Source organism: Homarus americanus, unplaced genomic scaffold (assembly GCF_018991925.1).
Source record: "Homarus americanus isolate GMGI-L3 unplaced genomic scaffold, GMGI_Hamer_2.0 scaffold39675, whole genome shotgun sequence".
In the NCBI taxonomy this organism is placed as follows: Eukaryota; Metazoa; Arthropoda; class Malacostraca; order Decapoda; family Nephropidae; genus Homarus; species Homarus americanus.
Genome location: NW_024736071.1, coordinates 3,149,329 through 3,176,059, shown reverse-complemented (window position 1 = coordinate 3,176,059; position 26,731 = coordinate 3,149,329). Strand labels below are relative to the sequence as shown.

General features: G+C 40.5%; 1 protein-coding gene across 1 annotated transcript in view; it reads left to right on the top strand.

Moving 5' to 3' along the window:
- The window catches only part of LOC121871660, a 120,688-nt gene that overhangs the window by 47,505 nt on the left and 46,452 nt on the right, over positions 1-26,731 (top strand). The window contains exons 5-7 of the mRNA XM_042374071.1: positions 2,495-2,608; positions 3,213-3,273; positions 12,314-12,551. Of these exons, the coding sequence (XP_042230005.1) occupies positions 2,495-2,608; positions 3,213-3,273; positions 12,314-12,551 (413 nt within the window). The remainder of the gene's footprint in view (positions 1-2,494; positions 2,609-3,212; positions 3,274-12,313; positions 12,552-26,731) is intronic.

Here is a 26,731-nt window from a genome sequence, read left to right as displayed (position 1 = left end):
GAGAGACGAATTGGAGTTGGTGAGGAGGTGGAACATGTGCACGTGGGAGTAAGTGGGTTTGGGGCGCCATCTGAGGACCTGAGGGGTTGATGACCTGGCGACCAGAGAACTTGAAGATACGGGAACTCAACGGAACTGACGACCCGGCGATCTGATGATCTGGAAAATTCATAATCAAGACACCTAAATATTTTACAACCTAAGGAACTAAATATTTTACCGGTTAACCTGAACACCCAATGAGTCGAGGTCCTGGCGACCTGAGAAACGGTCAACCTATGGACTTTTAGACTTGGTACTTTCAGGGACTGAGGAAATAGACAATAAAAGGATATGCAGAAGGAAAGGGTGACAGTGTAGACAATACCCCCAGGGGAGTGAACTTATCCAACGCGGACTAGATACTGTTCTTTTTTTAATGTGATCTTTCTGACATTTGAAATCGATCACTTTCAAATTAAATGAGACAATCCTAATCAGTAATTGAATAACGCTTTCATTGGCAATTTATTTATTTAAAACAAAGTGTGAGAAATATCTGATGGCTTAGTTGTTAATAGAAAAGGCCTCAACGTGTGTCAAAATATTTAACTATGGTCCATTAACATAAGTAAATATTAAATTAAGTTGGGTTTATAGAGATTTACCTCCTCTCAACTTCACCCCTGTGTAATCAACCTCTCTCCACAGAACTGCCAGATACATCGTTGAATTGCAATAGGAAGAGCCTATGAACCCTTTATGAAGTCATCTTGAGGCATTGTCCGTGTTGAGTCTTAACTATGTTGAACTATTGTGTTTAACGCAATAAGAGCAAACTGAGCTGTCCCTTTTTTCGGAACGTCTATTCGTCAAGGAGTTGTCGGTAGCATTGGCTTCCAACTGGTCACTGGAGCAACAACTCCTTCCACTGAAATGCCCGTCAATAATGACGTCACTATATGACACGTTGTCACTCAAATTATTGAGTTTATACTAAACTTTGACTGATTTAGTGTTGTTTCACAAAATTAATACTGATTATACGATTGTAAAAAAACTAGTTTATTTATGAACTAATTCATCGGGATTAAAGTGATTTACAAGAAACAGTTAACTCGTCTCAACCCGGAGAAATTCTCAGATGGCAACTAATTCTCATCAGACTATCTAATCAGATTAGTAATAATCCGAAACCATCATTTACACGTTTTTTACAAGTGAATCTTGGATTATATAAATTATACCGAGATATACATGACACCCCTAATAAACATATTCAACGATGAATTAATACGGAAGCACAACACCCATGCGTACAAAGGTACTATAACACTCCTGGTGGTTAGCTGTCAAGAGGCATTATTTACAAATCACGAATTTCACGTTGAAATATACAAAATAATATTCACGGTGTGATCTTTTTTTTAAGATGTTTAGAAAAAGTCAAGACTCATAACAGGACATTTTTTGTGGTAATGTATTTGCTGTTTTGTAACAGTTATATGCTGAAATTTATTCCCGGGGACTGTAGTCTTACTCACCACGTCGTTGATGAAATGGTAAAGGTTGAATTTCATCTCTCGCGTTTAATTAAGGAATGAGGCCTGAGGTCCATTAACACAGACTGGGACATTAGTCAAGGCGGTTATGTACACAAATTGTTCGCTATATATATGATCAAAGTGGAAGATGGATAATATAACAGGTTTGATATAATGTATAACTGCTTCCCAAATTATGAAGTATTTGTAGTGAACTTATATAACTGGTTGAAAGTACCGGTACAATGGAACCTAGAAAATTACTCATTCATACCAACACACACACACACACACACTACTGCTACTACTACTACTACTATTTTACTGTCACTCGAAATCGACTATAACGGTCATTCAGCCATAATACAATGATATGAGTTATTAGAGATGTTACCTTCGTTGGTGAGCTCTGAAGTGACTCGAGAGGCTGATAACGGGACAGGCAGAGTCATCCACAGATGTTGCACGTGTCAAGGGCTACATCTAGTGTCTGCCCCGGTTTGCAGTCGGGTTAACTCGAAAGTATCGACCCTTCTCGTGCGGTGCTCCTCTAAGCCTCATGGTGTGGAGTGATCGTCTCCCAGGTGAGGGGGTCGATTTGGAACTTAGGTTTGTCTGAAGACTATCCTTATACGCCAGCTTTATGTTTACCATTCGTCAGGTCACTGTAAAGTAGCTGCTTTGACAGTCTACTGTCGTCCATACGGGTAACATGGCCAGTCCAGCATAGTTGCTCATGGATAATTGTAGCCTCCAGGCTTCTACAGTTGGTGTCAGCGAGAATACCGGCATTTGTTCTCTTGTCTTCCCAGCGAACTCGGAGGATGAAATGTAGACTATGTTGGTAAAAGTTTTCAAGTGCCTTGAGGCGCCTCTTATATGTGACCCATGTCTCGCTGCCATATAGCAGGATGAGAAGAAACACTGATCGATATACATGCAACTCTGTAGATAATTTTTGGTCCCTACAGCTGAAGACACAGGTACGGACTCTGCCAAAGGCTGGAGATGCACAATCTGATCTGATGTTAAATTTTTTCATCGATGTCCGCGGTGGTCGACAGGTGGGAGTGCAGATACTGAAAGTAGATGGATGGTGGAGGTGTGGTTAAACCAGGGGCAGGCTGAAAGAGAATCTGAGGCTTACGTACATTCACCTCAAGGTCGAGGTGTGCCTATGCATCTGCATAGGTGTTCAGGATCTCCTGTAGGTCGCGTTTAGTGTGAGTGACAAGGGGTGTTCGTCTGCATACTGAAGTTCAGTAATGGAAGCTGCTGATATCTTTGTTTCTGCCTGGAATTGTCTTATCCTGAAATGTCCCTTCATTCGGTACTCGATGTCCACCCCGCCGGCTAAATTGGCACTAGCACGAGTAAAGAAGGCAGCCAAGAAAATGGAAAATAGTGTTGGTGCCAGTACACATCCTTGTTTTACCGCTGTTTGAATGGGGAAGAACTCAGACTGGGGGCCACTGTGCAGGACAACTTCGGTTCACGCCATCGTGGAGTTGTCTCACAATGGCGATGAATTTTGGTGGGCAGTCAAAACGACTCAGGGTCCGCTAGAGGCCTTCCGTGTTGACCGAGTAGAAAGCTTTGGTAAGGTCAATGAAAGCCATGTACAGGCCACTACCCTGTTCTCTGCACTTTTTCTGTATCTGGTGGTCTAAAGACATTTTGAGATTCTAGGAGGAAATTTTCCGCCTCGGGAAAAAGTTTGTTTTGGAGGACTTGGGTCATAACTTGCAAGGTACGGGCAGCAGCGAGATTCCGCGGTAGTTGCCATAATCTGACTGGTTTCCCTTGTTCTTATAAATATTGACGATGGAGGGGTCTTTATGAGCTTGGGGATTGCCTCCTTTTCCCATATATTCTCCAGGAGAGAGTGGAGACGGCTGGTAAGCAGAGGTCCTCCTGCCTTATACACCTCGTCTGGGATTCCATAAGGCCCTGAGGCTTTGTTATATTTCATCTGCTTAATGGGAGTAGCTACCTCATCCAAGATGGAGGATAGCTGAGGAGTGTCACCTCTGGGTGCTTAGGAACTTGCTAGGTAATCAGGGCATCCACATCGATGTTTTGGGTGAGCAGCAAATGGTTGTGCTCTTTCCAGCACTGAAGAATGCCCTTTTCGTCTTTAATTACGGAGTTGCTATCTGATGGGCGGATGGGGGCTGCAACATGAGTGATTGACCCATAAAATGTTTTAGTGGAATTGAAAAATTCGTGCATCTTGTGTTGATCTGCAAGCTTTTGCATTTCAAAGGCTCTATTTATCAACCATTCGGTCTTTAGATTGCGAAGTTGGTGTTGGGCGGCCGCTTTCTTCTTTTGGAAGCTATGAGCTATGATCTGTGTCACTGTGGACTGAATGCTCGGGTGATGAGGACATCTCGGTGATCTCTTCCTCTGACAAGGTATTGGTGAGAGTGAGGTTGTGTGCAGCACACTTGCTGAGGAGGAGTAGGCCGTTGGGATTACACTTACCTACTCCTCTTCTCTCTATGGTTCCCTGCCACATGTTAACATCTCTGCTAATTTTGGCATTGAAGTTACTTAGGAGCACATTCGGCATAAATGGCCTTCTTGATGTCATCCTCTGCATCCAGTGTTGGTATGTAAGTACTGATGGAGAAGGCATGACGTGAGTGATTCAGTGGGACTCTGGGCGTCATGAGGCGCTCGTTAATCCCAACAGCCATTTCAGTTAGCCAATGTAAGATAGATTAGTAAATAGCAAAGCAAACTCCATAAATGCTGTTTCTCTCCGCAGCAGGCTTACCCTTCCTGAAGAAGATACAGCCAGACCCCGGTTCTGTGAGCCGACTATCGTCTGGGAGCCGGACTCACTAATGGCTGTTATGTCGATGTTATACCTAGCCAGCTCTTTTGCCTTAAGGACGGTTTTTCTTTCAGGACTCTCATTTGTGCCAGTATCCAGAAGGGTCTTGACATTCCATGCAGCGACCACAAAAAGTTGTATAGCTTGTTTTTGCATTTGATCTGTGTTTATGTTTATGCTTTCGACCATGCGCACACACACACACACACACACACACACACACACACACGAGAGGTACTGCATTGCATTATGCACTTACCACGCTACTTTATTTTCCAATACAGGAAGAGTTAAGCCCCGGAACAGATGACAAAGACTCCATCTCAGGTAGCCGTCTCGGCGATGGTGCTCACCCAACACCACAACTGAATTATCGCTTTTGACTTATCCTAAAATAAATATAAAAACCCACACTGGGAATTACCGCGCACGAGGTTAAGCTCCTTCTCTCTCCTCATTTATTGAATTTAATTATATTACTTGAATTACATTCTTTCACCATTATCTCGAGTACTTGCAATTCTCAGTCGTCATTGATTTGCCTTAAGGGCTTAATTCCATAAGTGTGACTGTCCCAGTGTGCGCGTGTGTAGGGGGTGGGGCGCTGTATATACTCGGGTCACACTTTTGGTAAAACTGTCCTTACTGTACGCACCTGGAAATTAACGTATAGAATCACTGTGTTCGTCTATAAACTCTACTGAACGTTTCATGACATAGAAACCAAAAATTTGTATTACCCTCCGTCTATATCGCATACTCTATATACAGTATTTTGTTCGTGACCGAGCTGGCTGTCACCTCCTCAATATATTTCTTTATTTTTCTCTTATTCACTGTTACTTTTTCTCTTTCATTCTCTGTCCAATTTCTATTTCTTTCAATTCTATCTTTCCCTTTTCTCCCATTTCATTATCTCTCATGCATTCCTTACCTCTGCATCTATATTTCTTCCCACCCCCCCCCTCTCTCTCCCATCTTTCACCATCACCTCCAGTTACTGGTGTTTACAACCCCAATAAGTATTCCTTGCACGCCTAAGTTTATTATCTTTGTACATGTTTAAGGATCATTTAAAGTGTTAAAAATATCACAACACCCCTTTTCAGGACTCTGAATAAGCCTATGAACATTTTCGTATCACAAAACACCAACAGATTCCCCAAAAATGGTATCGTGCTAACTTTGAACTTCTGATGCGACCCCTTACTCCGTCAATATCGAACCCTCCGTTGTAATGGGTTCAATAAGCATCGCTTTGAAGTGCAATTTATTCATTATAATCCGAGGCAGGACCAACTTACTTGCTTTAACCTAACCAAATTCAACACAACTCAACCAATACTAAGCTTAACTTCCTCGACACCTATCCTATCCTAACCTTACTAATTCCTCACTTAACCTTATTAAACGTAACCTAACCTAATCGATACCTAATCTAACCGAACGTAACTAGCTCCTAATCAAACGTAAACTACCCAACTCCTCGACGAACTTCATTTAACCTAACATAACCTAACCTAACATAACCCAACCCACCTTTAACATGACATAACCTATACCTTACTCTAACCAAATAAAATTTACGTATATAACAATATTATTATTTTTCAGTATAAATATTAATTTTTTTTGGGTATGGAGTTCCAGTGATATTATTATTATCATTATTAGTTAGGTCCCCTCCAGCTTCCTCCCTAATTTTCATCCGTTTTCCCACAAATCATCGCTCGGAAATAGGCCATAACTCTTCCCCGCAACACACTAGTATTTTTTGAGCTCCACTTAATCGTTATGAATCTTTCCTCTTGAATTGTGGATGCGGGAGCAAAATTTATTTAGGTGCCTGTCATTGATCTGGCCAGCTGGTTCCTTCCCATCTCCCCCTCTCTATTTCTTTCTCTCTCTCTCCACTATTTCTTTCTTTCAATCTTTCTTTCTTTCTTTGTGTTAATTTTTCGTTTTTTTTCGTCGTTTTTCTTATCTGTCTCTCTCTCTTACTATTTTTCTATCTTTTGGTGTGTGTGTATGTGTGTGTGTGTCATTAACATATATAACAGGTTTAAAGTACCACTATAAGGGAACCTAGAAAACAACCCACACACACACACGCGCACACACACACACACACACACACACTTAATTCAAACCATATATTCACAAGGTAGAAGCGATACCTTCATGAAAATTGCTTCGCCTTTGTCCTCCCTGACAAATAAAGAAACAGCATAAAGAGAAAAAGGAGTAGCAGTGAACTCCATACTTATCACGGGCAGGTAACAATAGAGTATTTATCACCTGCGAGTGGTGTGGGCATTGGGCTTAGGGATGGAACTATCATTATAAATGTCTAAGGTTTACTCACGACACTGTATTATATCCGTGTTCAGCTCATCTATTAAAAATGTTGTTATTATACGTGTAGAAAATTTTTTACCTATCATGGTATCATTTAATATACATACATGGTTATCTTATTGTCAGGTGCGTAGAGAGCCTCAATTTTAACCCAGCACATGTATGATGAGATTATGTAAAGAGAGGGAGGTGATGTAGCCAGGAGTGTAGTGTGGACAAAGTCTTTCTAGGACCACACACTGGAACCTAAATGGAACATTATATTATTATCATCACTATATCTATTATTATTATTAGTAGTAGTAGTAATAATATCGAATTTATTTTACAATATTCTCTCTCTGTCTCTTCTCCTAGTTAACTACCGAGGTAACGCACACACACACACACACACACACACACACACACATATATATATATATATATATATATATATATATATATATATATATATATATATATATATATATATATATATATATATATATATTATGCTGATAAATCAAGGAAGATGTGAATTACACAAGCGCTTAGGAACTTTGTGTTTTCTTTCCTTGTGGTTATCATATATATATATATATATATATATATATATATATATATATATATATATATATATATATATATATATATATATATATATATGTGTGTGTGTGTGTGTGTGTGTGTGTATAACTGACCTACAGTGCAGGATGTAAACAAAATAGAAGTTCTGTACACCATAATCTCAGTACCATTAAGGTCTACCACATAAATCAAAAGAATAATTCAATACTTGTCTGAGTTGTCCATAGGAGTTATCAGTCACATCTCTATACATGACTAACGAGCGAATTAATTGTGAAGGTTGAGTGTTTGTATATAAAGTGTAGGTGGAGTGGTTGTATTCTTTGTGTAGGTTGAGTGGTTGTATATAAAGTGTAGGTGGAGTGGTTGTATTCTTTGTGTAGGTTGAGTGGTTGTATATAAAGTGTAGGTGGAGTGGTTGTATTCTTTGTGAAGGTTGAGTGGTTGTATATAAAGTGTAGGTGGAGTGGTTGTATTCTTTGTGTAGGTTGAGTGGTTGTATATAAAGTGTAGGTGGAGTGGTTGTATTCTTTGTGAAGGTTGAGTGTTTGTATATAAAGTGCAGGTGGAGTGGTTGTATTCTTTGTGTAGGTTGAGTGTTTGTATATAAAGTGTAGGTGGAGTGGTTGTATTCTTTGTGTAGGTGGAGTGGTTGTATATAAAGTGTAGGTGGAGTGGTTGTATTCTTTGTGTAGGTTGAGTGTTTGTATATAAAGTGTAGGTGGAGTGGTTGTATTCTTTGTGTAGGTTGAGTGGTTGTATATAAAGTGTAGGTGGAGTGGTTGTATCTTTGTGTAGGTTGAGTGGTTGTATATAAAGTGTAGGTGGGTGGTTGTATTCTTTGTGTAGGTTGAGTGGTTGTATATAAAGTGTAGGTTGTGTAGGTGGTTGTATATCTTTGTGTGCTGGTGGTTGTATATAGTGTAGGTGGAGTGGTTGTATTCTTTGTGTAGGGTTGAGTGGCTGTATATAAAGTGTAGGTGGAGGGTTGTATTTTTGTGTAGGTTGAGGTTTGCATATATAGAAGATGGAGTGGTTGTATTTTTGAGGTGGTTGTATATAAAGTGTAGGTGGAGTGGTTGTATTCTTTGTGTAGGTTGAGTGGCTGTATATAAAGTGTAGGTGAGTGGTTGGAGTGGTTGTATTCTTTGTGAAGGTTTGTGGTTGTATATAAGTGTATGGAGTGGTTGTATTCTTTTGTAGGTTGAGTGTTTGTATATAAAGTGTAGGTGGAGTGGTTGTATTCTTTGTAGGTTGAGTGGTTGTATATAAAGTGTAGGTGTATTCTTTAGTAGAGTGTTTGTATTCTTTTGTGTAGGTTGAGTGGTTGTATATAAAGTGTAGGTGGGGGTGTATTCTTTGTAGGTTGAGTGGTTGTATATAAAGTGTAGGTGGAGTGGTTGTATTCTTTGTGTAGGTTGAGTGGTTGTATATAAGTGTAGGTGGAGGGTTGTGGCTTTGTGTAGGTGGAGGGTTGTATATAAAGTGTAGGTGGAGTGGTTGTATTCTTTGTGTAGGTTAGTGGTTGTATATAAAGTGGAGTGGTTGTATGTGTAGGTGGAGTGGTTGTGTGGTGGGAGTGGTTGTATATAAAGTGTAGGTGGAGTGGTTGTATTCTTTGTGTAGGTTGAGTGTTGTATATAAAGTGTAGTGGTTGTAGTGTAGTTGAGTAAAGTGTAGGTGGAGTGGTTGTATTCTTTGTGTAGTTAGTGGTTGTATATAAAGTGTAGGTGGAGTGGTTGTATTCTTTGTGTTGAGTGTGTTGGAGTGGTTGTATTCTTTGTGTAGGTTGAGTGTTGTATATAAAGTGTAGGTGGGTAGAGTTGTATTCAGTAAGGTTGAGTGTTTGTATATAAAGTGTAGATGGAGTGGTTGTATTCTTGTGTATTTGTGTTTGTATAAAAGCAGGTGGAGTTGTTATTCTCGTGAGGTTGAGGTTGTATATAAAGTGTAGGTGGAGTGGTTGTATTCTTTGTGAAGGTTGAGTGTTTGTATATAAAGTGTAGTGTGGAGTGAGTTGGTTGTATTCTTTGTGAGGTTGAGTGGTTGTATATAAAGTGTAGGGGAGTGGTATTCTTATGTAGGTAGTCGGTAAAATTGTACATTTTTGGTAAAGTCGGGGTACTGTTGGTTTTGTTGGACAGAGAGAGAGGCAGAAAGACAGACGGACAGACCCTTTTATTTAGAGTGCAGAGGTGCCTACATGTTTCGGCTGTGAAGAGAGAGACAAAAGAGAGAGAGAGAGAGAGAGTAATAGTAGAACCAGGCAGGCCAAGGAGTGAGATCTAGAAGGAAGGGAAGGGAGGTAGGTATGGTGGGGGAGGTAAGGTGAGGTAGGAGGTAGGTGGTGGGAGGTGAGGTGGGTGGAGGTGGGAGGTAAGGTGGGGAGGTAGGTAAGGTGGGAGGTGGGGGGTGGGAGTGTGTAGGTAGGGAGGTAGGCAGGGTGGGGTGGGAGGGGGGGGGGTGGGAGGTGGTGGTGGTGGGGGGTAGGTAAGGTGGGAGGCAAGGTGGAAGGTAGGTAGGTGGTAGGTGGGGGGAGGTAGTGGAGTAGGAGGTGGAGGAGGTAGGTAGGTGGAGTGGGTAGGTGGGGTAGGTGGGGGAGGTAGGTGGGAGGTAGGTAGGTGGTGGAGGTAGGTAAGGTGGAGGTAGGTAAGGAGGTAGGTGGTAGGGGTGGTAAGGTGGAGGCAATATATAGGTGAGGAGATTCTGGGAGCGTGGTGGTGATACGTGCCCAGCGTGTGTTGTTCAGCCACACACCCTCCCACATGCTGCTCGGCCCTCTGCTTGCCACAACACACGCGGCAACGTCACTCTCTTTCTCTCTCTTTTGACTCTCTCTTCAATCGTAAATGCAACATTCTCTTTTTCACTTTTCCTCTTGAACAAATACAATGATTCTTCTTCTTCTTCTTCTTCTTCTTCTTCTTCTTCTTCTTCTTCTTCTTGTTCTTCTTCGTCTTCGTCTTCTTGTTCTTCTTGTTCTTCTTGTTCTTCTTGTTCTTGTTCTTGTTCTTGTTCTTCTTGTTCTTGTTCTTGTTCTTGTTGTTGTTGTTGTTGTTGTTGTTCTTCTTCTTCTTCTTCTTGTTCTTCTTGTTCTTCTTGTTCTTCTTGTTCTTGTTCTTGTTCTTGTTCTTCTTGTTCTTGTTCTTGTTCTTCTTGTTCTTCTTCTTCTTCTTCTTCTTCTTCTTCTTCTTCTTCTGATCCTTTCATAATGTATTCTTTGCCTTCTATAGTTAATTATCTTTATATCTCCCCCTTCTCTCCGTCTCTCTCTTATAACAGTTATTATCATTCTCTCTTTCTATCTTTCTCACTTTGTCTCCTGTAACAGCATATCCACTGTACATCTATTAATGCCCTCTCTTTTTCTCATTTAGAGCCAATACCACTTCCTCTCTGTCTATTTCCCTCTGTCTGTCTGTCTGTCTGTCTGTCTGTCTTATATTCTTCACCTCACATTTCTGTTTACCCTGAAGTGATGTGGTTTCCTCCCACCTGTGTGTATGTTCTCTCAAGGGTTTTAGCATTGAGGAGTGCGTTCACCACAGAGAGAGAGAGAGAGAGAGAGAGAGAGAGAGAGAGAGAGAGAGAGAGAGAGAGAGAGAGAGAGAGAGAGTCTTTTATTAATCTCAATAATAATAGCCAGACTAGTAATCAGGGTGTCCGGCATTGATATATAATAGGAGCAAGGATTGGCAGGGAATATTTAGCACGAAAATATGACTATAAATTATCCTCCCCGATAATTAATGATCTCCGAGAAGCTGATCATTATCATGCAGCAATGACAAATTTTTATTAATTTTTTTCTGTGTAAGTCTTAGTCCTTTTATCATCTTTATTTACATAATTCCTTTTAACATTTATTCTTTATTTGTTTTACGTCATTTTTGCTACTTTTTTAAAATCATATTATCTCTCTTTATTAATTTTGTTTTTCAATGATGAAATGTTTGTTCTTCTCATAATTTGCATTTCTCATCAAAACTGAGGAGGTTTCACGAGGATTGGAAACCCATCGAATCCGGATCTTTCCAAAATTCGGATTCCTTTAAGTTCGTATCTCTTATTTCAGTCTTCAGAGATTCGTTTCATTTTAAATCATTTTAAGGAATTTACTCTCTCCTTCCCTATTGAACGTGCAGTATACTCTTGATATGTCAGTTATCTACAGTAAATATATTTCTCAGTGTCTCTGTGCTTAATGTTTCTTTCTTTACTTCCCTTCTTCTTTACTTGTCGTTTCCATTCATTTCCCCCTCTCTCTCTCTCTCTCTCTCTCTCTCTCTCTCTCTCTAACTATCTGCTTTTCATTCTTTTTGCACTCAGCCCCTTCAACCTTATCTGTCTCCTTTTCTGAGCGTTTTCCCTAACTTCTTTTCTTTTCTTTCCCTCTTCAATTTCGTACATTTTTCTTCCACTTCCTTACTCCTCCCTTTCTTCTCTTCTCTTTCTTCTCCTTTTATTAATTATTTCACCTTTTCCTTCTCTCCTTTCCTCTTCTGTGGTTTACTCTTCCTCCTTCCCATCTTTCCTCCATTTCCTCATATCAACGGAATTTTTTCCTTCTTTCCATGTCTCTCCCATCCCTTACTCTTCCCTCACTTTCTCCTTCCCTCCCTCTGTCCTCCCCCTGGTGACTGGCGGCCGCCGTCTCTTGCGGTTCAGGGTTAACATGAACCAAAATCCAATTTGGGGGTGAACCAATTTTTCCCCACACCAGAAATAACATTTTACAAGTCTTCAGACTTTGTTTGTGGATGTTATCGTAATGGAAAAAAAGAAATATGTAATTTGAATATGCAAATATCTTCAAAATTTTAAGATCAGATGAAACTTATTTTCTTTTAACAACTTGGAGATGCAAGGATCAATCCAGGATGTTTACTTGAAGAACTCTCTGTATATATATATATATATATGTGTGTGTGTGTGTGTGTGTGTGTGTGTGTGTGTACGAGGTTTTTCACTACACCCCGCGTATGAGAGTTAGCACTAATCATGGCTTTTTGTATCTTGACAGAATGTAACCGGGTGTACTATGGCAGCGTGGGTAAGACTTACGAGTTGCAGATCCATTGGCCCCTCCAGAGCAGGAGAATCCCTGTGTGCAATCTGACGTTGGTGGCCGCCGGGGGCCCGCATGGTGACCTCATACAGCTGGCCTTCCACAAGTTCTCGCTGGGCAAGCTCAACTCCCACAAGGACCGGGGCTGCCCGCACGGACACATGCAGGTCATAGAGAACCAGCGCAAGTACAGGTAAATAAGTACTACCATAGCACATACTATACATGGAGAGGTAGAGGTATTGTAATATTTTCGAGTGTAATTGCATATTATAATATAAAGTAACTACAGCTACAGCCTTCTCAGAGAGAGATTATAGTAATAATTTAGCATGTGTGTGTGTGTGTGTGTGTGTGTGTGTATGTGTGTGTGTGTGTGTGTGTGTATGTGTGTGTGTGTATGTTCCTTTATGAGCTCATGCATTTCAGATCAGATTCAAAATTCTGCTAGACAGGGTTGAATCCCAATGAAAGTTTGGGTTCACTGAGGAGACCAGTCATTTTAGTAAATCATTTCGAAGCTCACGGTGAGAGGAACTGCCTTGATGCACTGAACTTGGATGATTTTAATCAGAGTATAAAACGTATTTAAATTGTCACTGGTAACACGTGGTGGTATTCCATGTTCTCTATGTCTTATGCTGGGAGATTCGGGAACACTACTGATTTTCTTTTCTGCTTACAAGGTAAAATAGACGCTATATATAGATGCCTGTTAATTTCTTCCCTTGATATGCTGAGCCATAAATTGATTTAAACCGAGAGAAATTTTTTCCTGAAATATGTCACAATTCTCGAGTCAGAAAATATTTTTCCATGTTAATTGATTTTCAAAAAAACCGATTCTCTCTCTCTCTCTCTCTCTCTCTCTCTCTCTCTCTCTCTCTCTCCTGCTTCGGAACCAAGAAGCATAATCACACAAGAAAATTATATGCAACAATAAGTTAGAACATATTTTTCCATATATGTATTTTTCTTAACACGAGGACATTTTCCAGTGTGAGGATTTTAAAACTTAAACTTATTTCTTTATTTCTTTAACTGTCATGAAACTTTTGCACGAACATTTGGGAAACTTCACAATCCTTTTTCTTCAAGCATCTAAGTTGTTTTTAGGTCACGTGCAGTGCAGAAAACGAATTTCACCTCCCCGTTGGTGTTTAAGTTGACGCCAAGATCAACACACCGCTGTTTTATCATATTTCCTGTGCAGGGTGAGGAGAGTTTTTCCCACGGATGATTGGAATTCCTTACGTCACGTGGTCCGCACTCTGAAGTGTTGTTATTTGTTCTGATGGATGCAATCACGATTCGTCGGCCAGTTCATGTGTAATCATTCTGATCGGTAGTAACAGAATTACGCTTCACCCTCTGTGTTACACCTATACAGTGTTTCACCAACTCAGTGTTACACCACCACAGTGTTACACCACCGCAGAGTTACACCACCACAGTGTTACACCGCCTCAGAATTACACCTCCACAGTGTTACACCACCACAGTGTTACACCGCCACAGTGTTACACCATCACAGTGTTACTCCACCACAGTGTTACACACCCAACGTGTTACAGCGTCACAGTGTTATACCACCACCTTGTTACACCACCACCTTCTTACACCATCACAGCGTTATACCATCAGAGTGTTACACCATCTCACTCTTACATTACCACCGTGTTACGCCATCACAGTGTTACATCGCCACAGTGTTAAACCATCACAGTGTTACACCACCATCGCGTTACACCACAGTGTCACACCATCACGGTGTTACACCATTGCAGTGTTAAACCACCACATGGTTGCACCATCACAGTGTTACACCATTACGTGTTAAACCATGACAGTGTTACACCACCACACTGTTACACCATCACATTTTTACACCACTGTCGTGTTACACAACCACAGTGTTACACCATCACAGTGTTACACCACCACAGTTTTACACCACCACAGTGTTACACCATCATAGTGTTACACCATCACAGTGTTACACCATCACATTTTACACCACTGTCGTGTTACACAACTACAGTGTTACACCATCACAGTGTTACACAACCACAGTGTTACACCACCACAGTGTTAAACCATCATAGTGTTACACCATCACAGTGTTACACCATCACATTTTACACCACTGTCGTGTTACACAACTACAGTGTTACACCATCGCAGTGTTACACCATCACATTTTTACACCACTGTCGTGTTACACCATCACAGTGTTACACCATCACATTTTTACACCACTGTCGTGTTACACAACTACAGTGTTACACCATCATGGTGTTACACCACCACAGTGTTACACCATCACAGTGTTACACCATCACAGTGTTACACCATCACATTTTACACCACTGTCGTGTTACACAACTACAGTGTTACACCATCGCAGTGTTACACCATCACATTTTTACACCACTGTCGTGTTACACCATCACAGTGTTACACCATCACATTTTTACACCACTGTCGTGTTACACAACTACAGTGTTACACCATCATGGTGTTACACCACCACAGTGTTACACCATCACAGTGTTACACCATCACAGTGTTACACCATCACAGTGTTACACCATCACAGTGTTACATCACCACAGTGTTACACATAAGAACATAAGAAAATAAGGAGTCTGCAATAGGCCGGTTGGCCTGTGCATGGCAACTCCTGTCGAGAGTTACTACCACTCTCTATCATCCATGAATATATCCAGCCTCCTTTTAAAACTTTCCAGCCTTCCAGCACTTACTACAAAGTTGCTAAGCTTGTTCCACTCGTCCACCACCCTATTTGTAAACCAGTTCCTTCCTATCTCCCTCCTAAACCTAAACTTATCCAACTTAAATCCGTTGTTTCGAGTCCTATCCTGCTCGGATATTATACGAACTTTATCTATATCACCTTTATTGATTCCTTCACATTTTTACACCACTGTCGTGTTACACAACCACAGTGTTACACCATCATAGTGTTACACCACCACAGTGTTACACCATCATAGTATTACACATTCACAGTGTTACACCATCACACTGTTACACCACCAAAATGTTGCACCATCACAGTGTTGTATTAGCCCCTGTCTTATAGGCAGATGTATTTATATAAATATGGGTTAATTCATTAGACTTGTATAACTATCACCCCCTGTAACTTTCCACTCGCTATTTGGCTCATGTTCAGAGCACGTGATAAGGAGGGAGATAGGAAGGAACTGGTTCACAAATAGGTTGGTGGACGAGTGGAACAAGCTTAGCAACTTTGTAGTAAGTGCTGGAACGCTGGAAAGTTTTAAAAGGAGGCTAGATAGATTCATGGATGATAGAGAGTGGTAGAAACTCTCGACAAGAGCTGCCATGCACAGGTCAACCGGCGTATTGCAGACTCCTTAGTTTCTTATGTTCTTATGAGAAGTCGCGTCACTTGGTGCTGAGCTAAGGATTAAGTAACCGGCTCTCTGAGGAAGACGTTATTTAGTCATCGTTGAGGTGACCCGTCTTCCTCGAGGGAGGACGTCGGATATATTTCCGTTCTCCCTTAAGGGTCCCTACTGATTCTCACTCAAACTCTCACATCGACAGGACGTACTTAGCAGAGCTATTTAAGATAGCCTCCGTCCTCATTTAACACTCATAGCCACAAAGATTAAGTTGAAGTGATAATCCTTTTCGAAAGTTTACATAGAACTCTTTTTATAAGAAACAAACAAAAGGAACATATTTAATTTCACTACAGAAGATCCAATAAACTTTGATCTATATGTTAGTACAAGTGATTGTTACAAACGGTGACAAACCAGGAAGGTTGTTAAATATATGACAGCTTCACAAGTAGCTGTTATAAATAAGTAACAGTCACCTCAACAGATACACAGTTGGTAAAGGTAGAGATATTATGTTCTCCCCATTACTGTGTTATACTGTTACATTGCTACTAGGAAGTAATCGTTTCAGTGTTGCACCATCGCAGTGTTACATCATCACAGTGTTAAATCATCACAGTGTTACACCATCACATTTTTACACCACTGTCGTGTTATACAACCACAGTGTTACACCATCATAATGTTACACCACCACAGTGTTACACCACCACAGTGTTACACCATCACAGTGTTACACCATCACAGTGTTACACCATCACATTTTTACACTACTGTCGTGTTACACAACCACAGTGTTACACCATCACAGTGTTACACCATCAAATTGTTACATTACTTCTGTGTTACACCATCATAGTGTTACACCACCGTGTTACACCTCCACGTTGTTACACCATCGCAGTATTGCAGCTCTAGAGTGTTACACCATCGTAGTGTTACAGAATCACAGCGTTACACCATCATAGTGTGACACCATCACAGTATTACAACATCACAGTGTTACATCACCACAGCGTTTCAGCATCACTTTGTTACGCCAACACTGTGTTACACCACTACACTGTTAAAACATCACTTTGTTACAACACCACAGTGTTTCCCTAACACAGTGTTACACCACCACTTTGTTATAACATCACATTGATACAACACCACAGTGTTACACCACCACAGTAGAAGTATGAGAAACAAAATGGATGATATTAGGGCCTTGGTATGTACCGAAAAATTCGATATAATAGCATTCACTGAAACATGGATCAACATAGACTCACGTGAGTTACCGATCGAATACCAAATTGCGGGTTACAAACTGTTCCATACCGATAGGCAGACCAGGAAAGGAGGCGGAGTAGCAATCTATGTTAGGGATAATCTGAAGTGTGAAATAAATAAGGAAATAAAAACTGAGCGGAATACAGAAACAATTTGGATAGAACTAATCGACGGTAGGGAAAAATTAATCACAGGAGTAATATATAGACCTCCCAAACTTGATAGAGTCAATGAGCGACTTATCTGGGATGAAATTCTCAGGGCTTCCATACAAAACAAATTCTGTATAGTAGGCGACTTTAACCTTGGCCAAATAGATTGGACTGACCTTACAGGTAACTCAGAATCAGAGGATTTTTTCGAGACGATCCAGGACTGTTTTCTAAGTCAACATATAACCGAACCCACCCGGGGTAATAATATACTCGATTTAGTTCTGTCAAACAGAGAAAACCTCATTAGCAATGTCGAGGTAGGGAACGAACTTGCAAACAGCGATCACAAAGAAATTAGATTCCAGTTAGATTTTCAGGGCAGGACGTAAGGAAAATTCCACTAAAGTACCAGATTTCAGAAGGGCAAACTTTGACAGTTTAAAGAGGCAGCTGAGAGAGAGGGATGTCGCGCTTGGCCGTGAACCTGACAGATGACACCGACCTGATAACGAGATCTGAGATTGCCAAGTTCCACGACAATTTAAATAATGAGTTACTTAATGCACAAAGGCAGAACATACCATACAAAAAACTTAGATCAGACAACAATGACCCTAAATGGATAAATAATTATTTAAAGAACATCATTGGCCAAAGGAAGGCTATAGGTAGAAGGATAAATCGTGGCAAAATTTACCTCCGGGATTATTATAGGGTATTGGCGAGTAGGTTTAAAACAGAGATAAGGAAAGCCAAGAGGAATAATGAGGTAAGGATAGCAAGGGAGGCGAAGACAAACCCCAAAGGATTCTACCAAATGTATCAAACTAAAACACGAGAAAAGATGGACCAATACGGTCAGATACCGGCGAGCTCACTGACAATGACAGAAAAATGAGCAATAATTTGAATAAATATTTTTCAACAGTTTTCACCACCGAAAATTTAAACATGATACCCAGGGCACCGACTCTATTCAGAGATAGTGAAGAAAACAAATTAAGCGAGATAGTAGTGACTAGTAACGATGTTAGTAAGCAAATAGACAAACTAAAGCCTAATAAGTCACCTGGTCCCGATGAGATATTTGCCAGAGTATTAAAGGAATGTAAGGAAGAGCTTAGTATGCCCTTAGCAAAGTTGTTTAACATGTCCTTAAAAACAGGTGTAGCACCAGAATTCTGGAGGATAGCGAATGTAATACCGATTTTCAAGAAGGGGGATAGATCACTATCTTCTAACTACCGCCCAATCAGTCTAACATCAATAGTAGGCAAATTACTGGAAGCAATCATTTCAAACTCTATTCGAAATTACCTGGAGAAGCACGGATTGATCAATGATTCCCAGCATGGCTTCACAACAGGACGTTCATGTCTAACTAATCTATTAACATTCTTTTCATCAGTTTTCGAATCGGTGGACGAGGGGCACAATTATGATGTGGTATATCTTTACTTTAGCAAAGCCTTCGACAGAGTCCCCCACGAAAGACTAATTAGAAAGCACATGGCATCAAAGGTAATACTGTATCCTTAAATGGATTAGGGCGTGGTTACAGGACAGGAAACAGCGAGTGAGCATTAATGGCACTAAGTCCCATTGGAGCAACTTCACAAGTGGAGTTCCCCAAGGGTCAGTACTTGGACTATTATTATTTATTATATGCATAAACGACATAGATATCGGCATAGACAGCAACATAAGCAAATTTGCTGATGACACTAAAATAGGACGTGTTATTAAATCTGACGAGGACTCCGCAAAACTACAGGAAGATCTAAAAAAATTTTTCGAATGGTCTGAAAAATGGCAGATGAAATTCAACGTGGACAAATGTAAAGTACTCAGTATAGGAGATGTAAACAGGGAAACCAGATACCAGATGAACAACGATGCCATAGAGAAATCCGACTGCGAGAGAGATTTAGGAGTAATGATAAGTAGGAACCTTAAGCCAAGTAAACAGTGTGTTTTTCCTCGTAACAAGGCTAATAAAGTACTTGGGTTCATACAAAGGAGTGTTAGTTACAAGACTAGCAAGGTCATCCTAAAACTGTATCTTGCTCTTGTGAGACCACACCTGGATTACCCAGTTCAGTTCTGGTCACCTTATTACAGAATGGATATAGAATCCTTGGAAAGAATTTAGAGGAGAATGACAAGACTAATCCTGGGCATTAGGAACTTTGAGTATAGAGACAGGTGAAAGCATCTTAATTTGCACTCCCTCGAGAGACGTAGAGCGAGGGGCGACCTGATAGAGGTGTATAAGTGGAAGGCAGGGCTAAACAAAGGGGACATTACAAAGGGACTCAAACTATCCAACCAGGAGCGAACTCGTAATAATGGTTTTAAATTAGACAAATTTAGATTTAGGCGTGAAATAGGTAAACACTGGTTTGGAAACAGAGTAGTGGATGAATGGAACAAGTTACCAAATATCATCATTAACTCGAATACGTTGAATAGCTTCAAACATAGGTTGGATGCTTATATGAGCAATAGGGGTTGGGTGTAAACGGGACTGCCCAGTATGGGCCAATAGACCCGCTGCAGTTTCCTCCATTCTTATGTTCTTATGTTTAGTGTTACACCAACACTGTGTTTCACCACTACACTGTTACAACATCCATTTGTTACAACATCACAATGTTTCTCCAACACAGTGTTACACCACCACTTTGTTATACTATCGCATTAATACAACACCACAGTGTTACACCACCAGTGTTTCACCATCACAGTGTTACACCAATACTGTGTTAAATCACTACACTGTTACAACATCTTTTTGTTACAACACCACAGTGTTACACCACCACAATGTTACTCCACCACAGTGTTACACCATTACAGTGTTACACCATCATAGTGTTACAACTCAACAGTGTTACACCATCGTAGTGTTACAGCATCACAGTGTTACAACACGACAATGTTACTCCACCACAGTGTTACACTAACACAGTATTACTGCACCACATTGTTACACCAGCAAAGTGTTTGACTACCGCAGTGTTACACTATCACAGTTTTACACCTTCACAGGGTTACACCACCACGAGGTTATATCATCATAGTGTAACACCATCACAGAGTTGCACCATCACAATTTAACACCATGACAGTGCTATACCATCACAATGTTACACCATCATAATATTACAGCATCATACTGTTACATTGAAAAGCTGCCTCCCGAAACCTGGGAATGCTGTACAGATGCCGTAGCTACTTCACTCCTGAGCAGTTGCTCCAAGTATATAAGGGATTCATTCGTCCTAACTTGGAGTACTGCTCTCATATCTGGGGTGGCTCTTCTTTTGTCCAACTGTTAGATAGGGTGGAATCAAAGGCATTTCGTCTTATTAACTCTCCTTCTTTAGTTGCCATTCCTTTTTCCCTTTCTCTTCGCCGCAATGTTGCTTCACTCTCACTTTTACAGGTACTTTAACGGGCAATGTTCGGTGGATTTGGCATCCTGTGTACCGCCGGCAAGGCTGTGGGCTCGTAACACACGTCTTGCCCGCAGTGCCCACCGTTTCTCTGTGTATGTCGGTCACACTAGAATAACCCGTTAGAGTGCATCCTTCTTTCCTCACACAGCCAAACTGTGGACTGCTCTGCCTTCTTCTGTGTTTCCATACTCATACAATCTGTCATATTTTAAAAAGCTGGTTTTCCGTCATCTTCGTGGTGTAGATTAATATAACCTTTTTCTTTTCTATTTTTATTTTTTTTTATTTTTATTTTTTTCTATTTTATTTTTTCGCTCCCTAGGTTCCGTTGTGGGTCGATGACCTGTGCCCGGATGGTTTAATTCACGTAAAAAAAAAAAAAAAACATCTCAGTGTCACACCATCACAGTGCTGCTCCACCAAAGTGATACACCATCACGTGTTTTACCACCACGGTATTACAACAACACCGCGCTCCACCACCAGTGTTACACCATTACAGGTTTATACCACCACAGTGCTCCACCACCGCAGTACCAGGAAGACATAAAGACTGCTGAACACATAGGCAATAGCATCTCTGACCAGCCGCAGTCTGATTGAACGATAACAAATGCACCTTAGCAGTGGTTGTTTGATTCCAAAGCTGGGCGAGAGAGTGCATCAAAAAATTCTTTGTCATAGTAACGATATACGAGTATAACTTAATCGTACTAGAGTAAATTATGTCTTGTGTACAGAAAAATTATAAATGTTTATGTTACCTTTTCTTATTTTTTTCCGTCTCACTTACTCGTCGTTGTCCTCCAACACAAACTGTTCATGTTGACGCAACGAGCCCAAGAAAATTTTTGCGAAGGAAAGAAAAAGAAAATCTACGAAGTTTTACGCATTTTCCTTATGCAGTAATAAAGTATTGTACACTGAGGCCCATTAAAAGTATTAAAAAAACAGAGGGAACCGGTGGACAAAGGCTGGTGAGTTAAGAAGCTTTCTCTAGGGAGACTTTCGGGGGAAAAGTTATAAAAAAACATTGCTCTTTTCGGTACTCTTAATGACGCGGAGGAAATTACTTGTAGTCTTCTCTTTCACTGCCGAGCTGTTTACGTTGTGTGTAAACATGGCTTGTTATATTAAAACTGTTTGTAAACATGGCTTGTTATATTAAAGCTGTTTGTGAACATGGTTTGCTATATTAAAGCTGTTTGTAAACATGGCTTGTTATATTAAAGCTGTTTGTAAACATGGCTTGTTATATTAAAGCTGTTTGTAAACATAGCTTGTTATATTAAAGCTGTTTGTAAACATGGTTTGTTATATTAAAGCTGTTTGTAAACATGGGTTGCTATATTAAAGCTGTTTGCAAACATGGCTTGTTATATTAAAGCTGATTGTAAACATGGCTTGTTATATTAAAGCTGATTGTGAAAATGGCTTGCTTGTAAGTCAGCCTTCACTATCCTTCAGTCGCAGTTGTAAATGTGGCTTGTACTGTTATTGGTGGATTTAATATGTAATCTTCTCTTTATAAACATGACCTAATTCCATATTGTTATTTTGTAACCTTGGCTGCTTATAATACAGCTTTGCCATTCATCTTTATTCCTCAGATGATAACTTGCTCAAATACAACTTCTAATAGGACACCTGTCGCGTGTGTCAGATGGACTGATAGGTGGTGTAAACCGTCAGTGAAGGAGGATGACCACTGTGGGAATAAGAGGGCTTAGGGTGATGGATATGAAGAGAGAGAGAGAGAGAGAGAGATATATACACACGCTTCATCCTTGATCACAGGAGAGTCAAGACCTATGAGGCTCTGCTGCACAGCTCCCCCCCCTTGACCATGTTCGGCCATTCCTTAAGTCCACTCTCCCCGACCCATCCTCACCACCGGGATATCAACATAATCATAATTGACAATTTCGTTTCGGAAATAACACAATACCACCTAGCAGAGAGAGTGAGGTACTGTGATACTACTCCACACCACACTGTGTCCCCCTGACCACGCGAGATCCTTCATGTCAACACCTACGGACGAGTTACTGCACCACGTGAACACCACACCACTCAGTGCTTCGAAGCCCACGTGAGGTCCTTCATATCAACACCTACTGACGAGTTACTGCACCACGTGAACATCACTCCACCCAGTGTCTCCATGACCACGTGAGATCCTTCATATCAACACCTACTGACGAGTTACTGCACCACGTGAACACCACACCACCCAGTGTCTCCATGACCCCGAGAGGTCTTCATATCAACACCTACGGACGAGTTACTGCACCACAAGGCCTATGTGACCTCACACAGTATGGCAAGAGACCAGCCCGGGCCATCAGCTGCAAACTATAATAATTTGTATGTTCAGTTCATGTTCCTTCTCCTTTCAGCAAAGCTTTTGTTAAACGACCCACCCAGCCCATGTCTTTGTATGTAATAAGTAATTTTTTTCTAATATACAGTATACTTTCATCCTCCGGGCTGCAGAACTTTTTCAATAAACCGTTAATTATTATTATTAATATTATTATTATTATTATTATTATTATTATTATTATTATTATTATTATTATTATTATTATTATTATTATTATTATTATTATTATTATTATTATTATTATTATTATTATTATTATTATTATTATTATTATCCCCCCCCCTCCCCACACACACACACACACACACACACACACACATAGGCAGAAGATTAAGACATACAGTTGAAGAGATGAAGGAGACTCGGAACAGAGAGAGACCTTAATAGAATGCGTCAGAAAAAAATAAAAAATTTCCGAGGAGTAATGAATTAAGTTGGTGTGACAGTGTGTTATTATCGTCCAGTGTTGTGAAGAAATTTGGCACAGGATATATGACCAGTCTTGTCACTAATATCATTTTCGTGAGACAAGACGCTCCGTGTGTGTGTGTGTGTGTGCTTCTGTATTGAATTAAATGTGTCAGTGAACAGAAAGTCTTTCATCATACCTTCATAACATAGAGAGAGAGAGAGAGAGAGAGAGAGTCCGGTTAACACAGACGCTGCACTACAATAACAGACTTAACCTGTTCATCTCCTCGCAAAAATCTTCATCACCACTACGATACATTTCTGGTTACGTACGAGTCTAATTCCTTTCTTTCCTCCTTTACAGCAACAATACCCAGACGGGAAAAAAATAGATTGCTTTAGACATCCTGAGTCGTTTATTAATATCAGCGTGGCAGTCTTATTGATGCAATTATGTCCGTTCATCTATCAGAGGATATTGGTACTGACACTTGCCCGCGTTCACACACAAACACACACAGAGAAAGACACAGACACACAGACACACAGACACACACACACACACACACACACACACACACAGACACACAGACACACACACACACACACACACACACACACACACACACACACACACACAGACACACAGACACACAGACACACACACACACACACACACAGACACACAGTACACACACACACACACACACACACACACAGAAAGACACAGACACACAGACACACAGACACACACACACACACACACACACACACACACACACACACAGACACTCTCTCTCTCTCTCTCCTCTCTCTCTCTCTTGTCACTCCTCCTATATGTCCTCTGTCGCCCCTTCTCTCCTGCTCCCTACATACTCACCTCTCTCTCTCTCTCTCTCTCTCTCTCTCTCTCTCTCTCTCTCTCTCTCTCTCTCTCTCTCTCTCTCTATCTCTCTCTGTTCTACCGAAAACGTTTACCCTCTCTTCCTCCTTCCTCCTCCTGCACACTCATCACCCACACACACTGGCTCTCGTTCCCTCTGTCCCTCTCACACACTCACCGCTCTCTGTACCTCTCATTATTTATCTTTCTCTGTCGTTCCTTTATCTTTACTCCATTCTAAAGTGAGTGGGATTTGAATAAGCGAGGACAATAATACCATAACTTTTAATAAACCTTTGGTATTTTACTCTGAGATAGTAATATTAATATCGTAGTAAAAATATAAGATCAAACTACTACTTCTACTACTACTTCTACTACTACTACTAGTGTCCTCCAGCCTCCCCCAATAGCCACACCTTCGCCACCATTTATTTACCTTAATATTAAATATCCTAATACATAGGAAGCTATCCTATCTGTGTTAAATTAGTTGAGCCGCAGATCTATGCGGCATTCAGTGACTGTAGCCTCATAGTCAATATCTGCAGCAGTTGTCGGAGTAGGGGCAGAAGCTCTCGTTCCCCTGAGGCAAAGCAAAGCCGACCGAAGGAGAGAGAAAGACAGTCAACATCTCATCCAGGCTGTAACATAACTTCTGGGCTGCTGCTTCTGTTCGGAGATCAACTCCGCGAGTCTGGCGTAGAAACATCTTGCACTTGGGCCCATCCCACCAGAGGTTGTGAACACTAGAGGAGTGAAGCTGCTTTGATCAACGTTTTGAATTCTCTCCCCATATGCCCTTCTCTTGTCGTTCTCGTTCCTCCTATGTGCAGCATCGAGAGCTAGGTTACGGTGACATGCGGCCATGGGATCAAAAATCCTGATGTCGAAGAAAGCTCGCTGTCCCGGCGTCCAGAATCCTCGAGCACTGACGTCCACACGGGCTTCGTTAGATGTGTTTGAAGTCTACTACTACTACTACTACTATTACTACTACTACTACTACTACTACTACTTTTTTTTTTACAACTTGGCCTCCAGCCGCCCTTAATAGCCACACCTTCACCACCATTTAATACCCTAATATTAAATATCATAATACAAAGTTAACTACCCCAGCTTTGGAGCCGAAAATCTCGTTACCCAGAGGCAAAGCAATTCAGACCTAAGCAGAGAGAGGTGCAGTCGACATCTAAATCAGACTGCAACGTCCCTTCTGGGCTGCTGCTTCTGTTCAGACAACACCTCGGCCAATCTTGCGTTGAAGCATCTTGCGCTTGGTCCATCCCGACTAACTACTATTATGTGTAATAATAATAATGATAATAATGATAATAATAATGATAATAATAATAATAATAATAATAATAATAATAATAATAATAATAATAATAATAATATTAATAATAATAGTAATAATAATAATAATAATAATAATAATAATAATAATAATAATAATAATAATAATAATAATAATAAAACCTTCAACATCAGAGACAGGGAGTAAAGGGGTAAAATACTTCCTTTATATTATGTTCTAATTGTCTTCCTCTCAAGTCACCATTTGCCAATAGAACCATTAGTGACTGCAGAAGCGCTCACAGACGAGTCTTAATGCACTTCCTTCTACACGATCTCATAACAGTTACTCAAAGTTATGTATTATTCAGTAAATTTTGAGAAGGGGGAGTATAGATATATAGCATGAGGGGGAAGTGTAAAGGGTAGTGATCGGTAGGAGAGAGAGAGAGAGAGAGAGAGAGAGAGAGAGAGAGAGAGTTTAACACCTTCTCATGTCTCCAGGGAGGCAGAAATATTGACCTATTGATCTTTGGATATGAAATGGTTATAGTTATTTACCTTTGATATACATATGTGAAGGACCTTTTGGATGATTAGTGGATCACATTCCAGGGTTATGCCTAGCCAGTGGTGTTTATGAATTGTCCGGTCATCCTGAACTATTTCTTGACAACAAAATATACACCTCCTTATTTTAAGTTGTTATAATAATTTTGGCTGTTGACTCTATACCTTAAAATTCAGTCTTTGTTGGTCCTAGTGCAGCCCAGCCTCCAACACGATGTATCTGCAGATGACTACCTACAAAAACCTTAACTAGATGCCCCGAGATGCTGTAAACATCATAGCCACTTGGTGTGGTTTGTTGACAAAATCTGCATTACGGCCTGAGCTGTTGTCAGACCTAAGCGACTTTTACTATTTATTTGTAAATTATTAGCTTCATTCTTTAGAAACCACAAAATGGTCTCATAAGTAGTGGATACCTTAACTACGTACTCTCACGTCTCTCAGTAGTAGTGAACACCTTAACTACGTACTCTCAGTAGTAGTGAACACCTTAACTACGTACTCTCAATAGTGGTGAACACCCAAC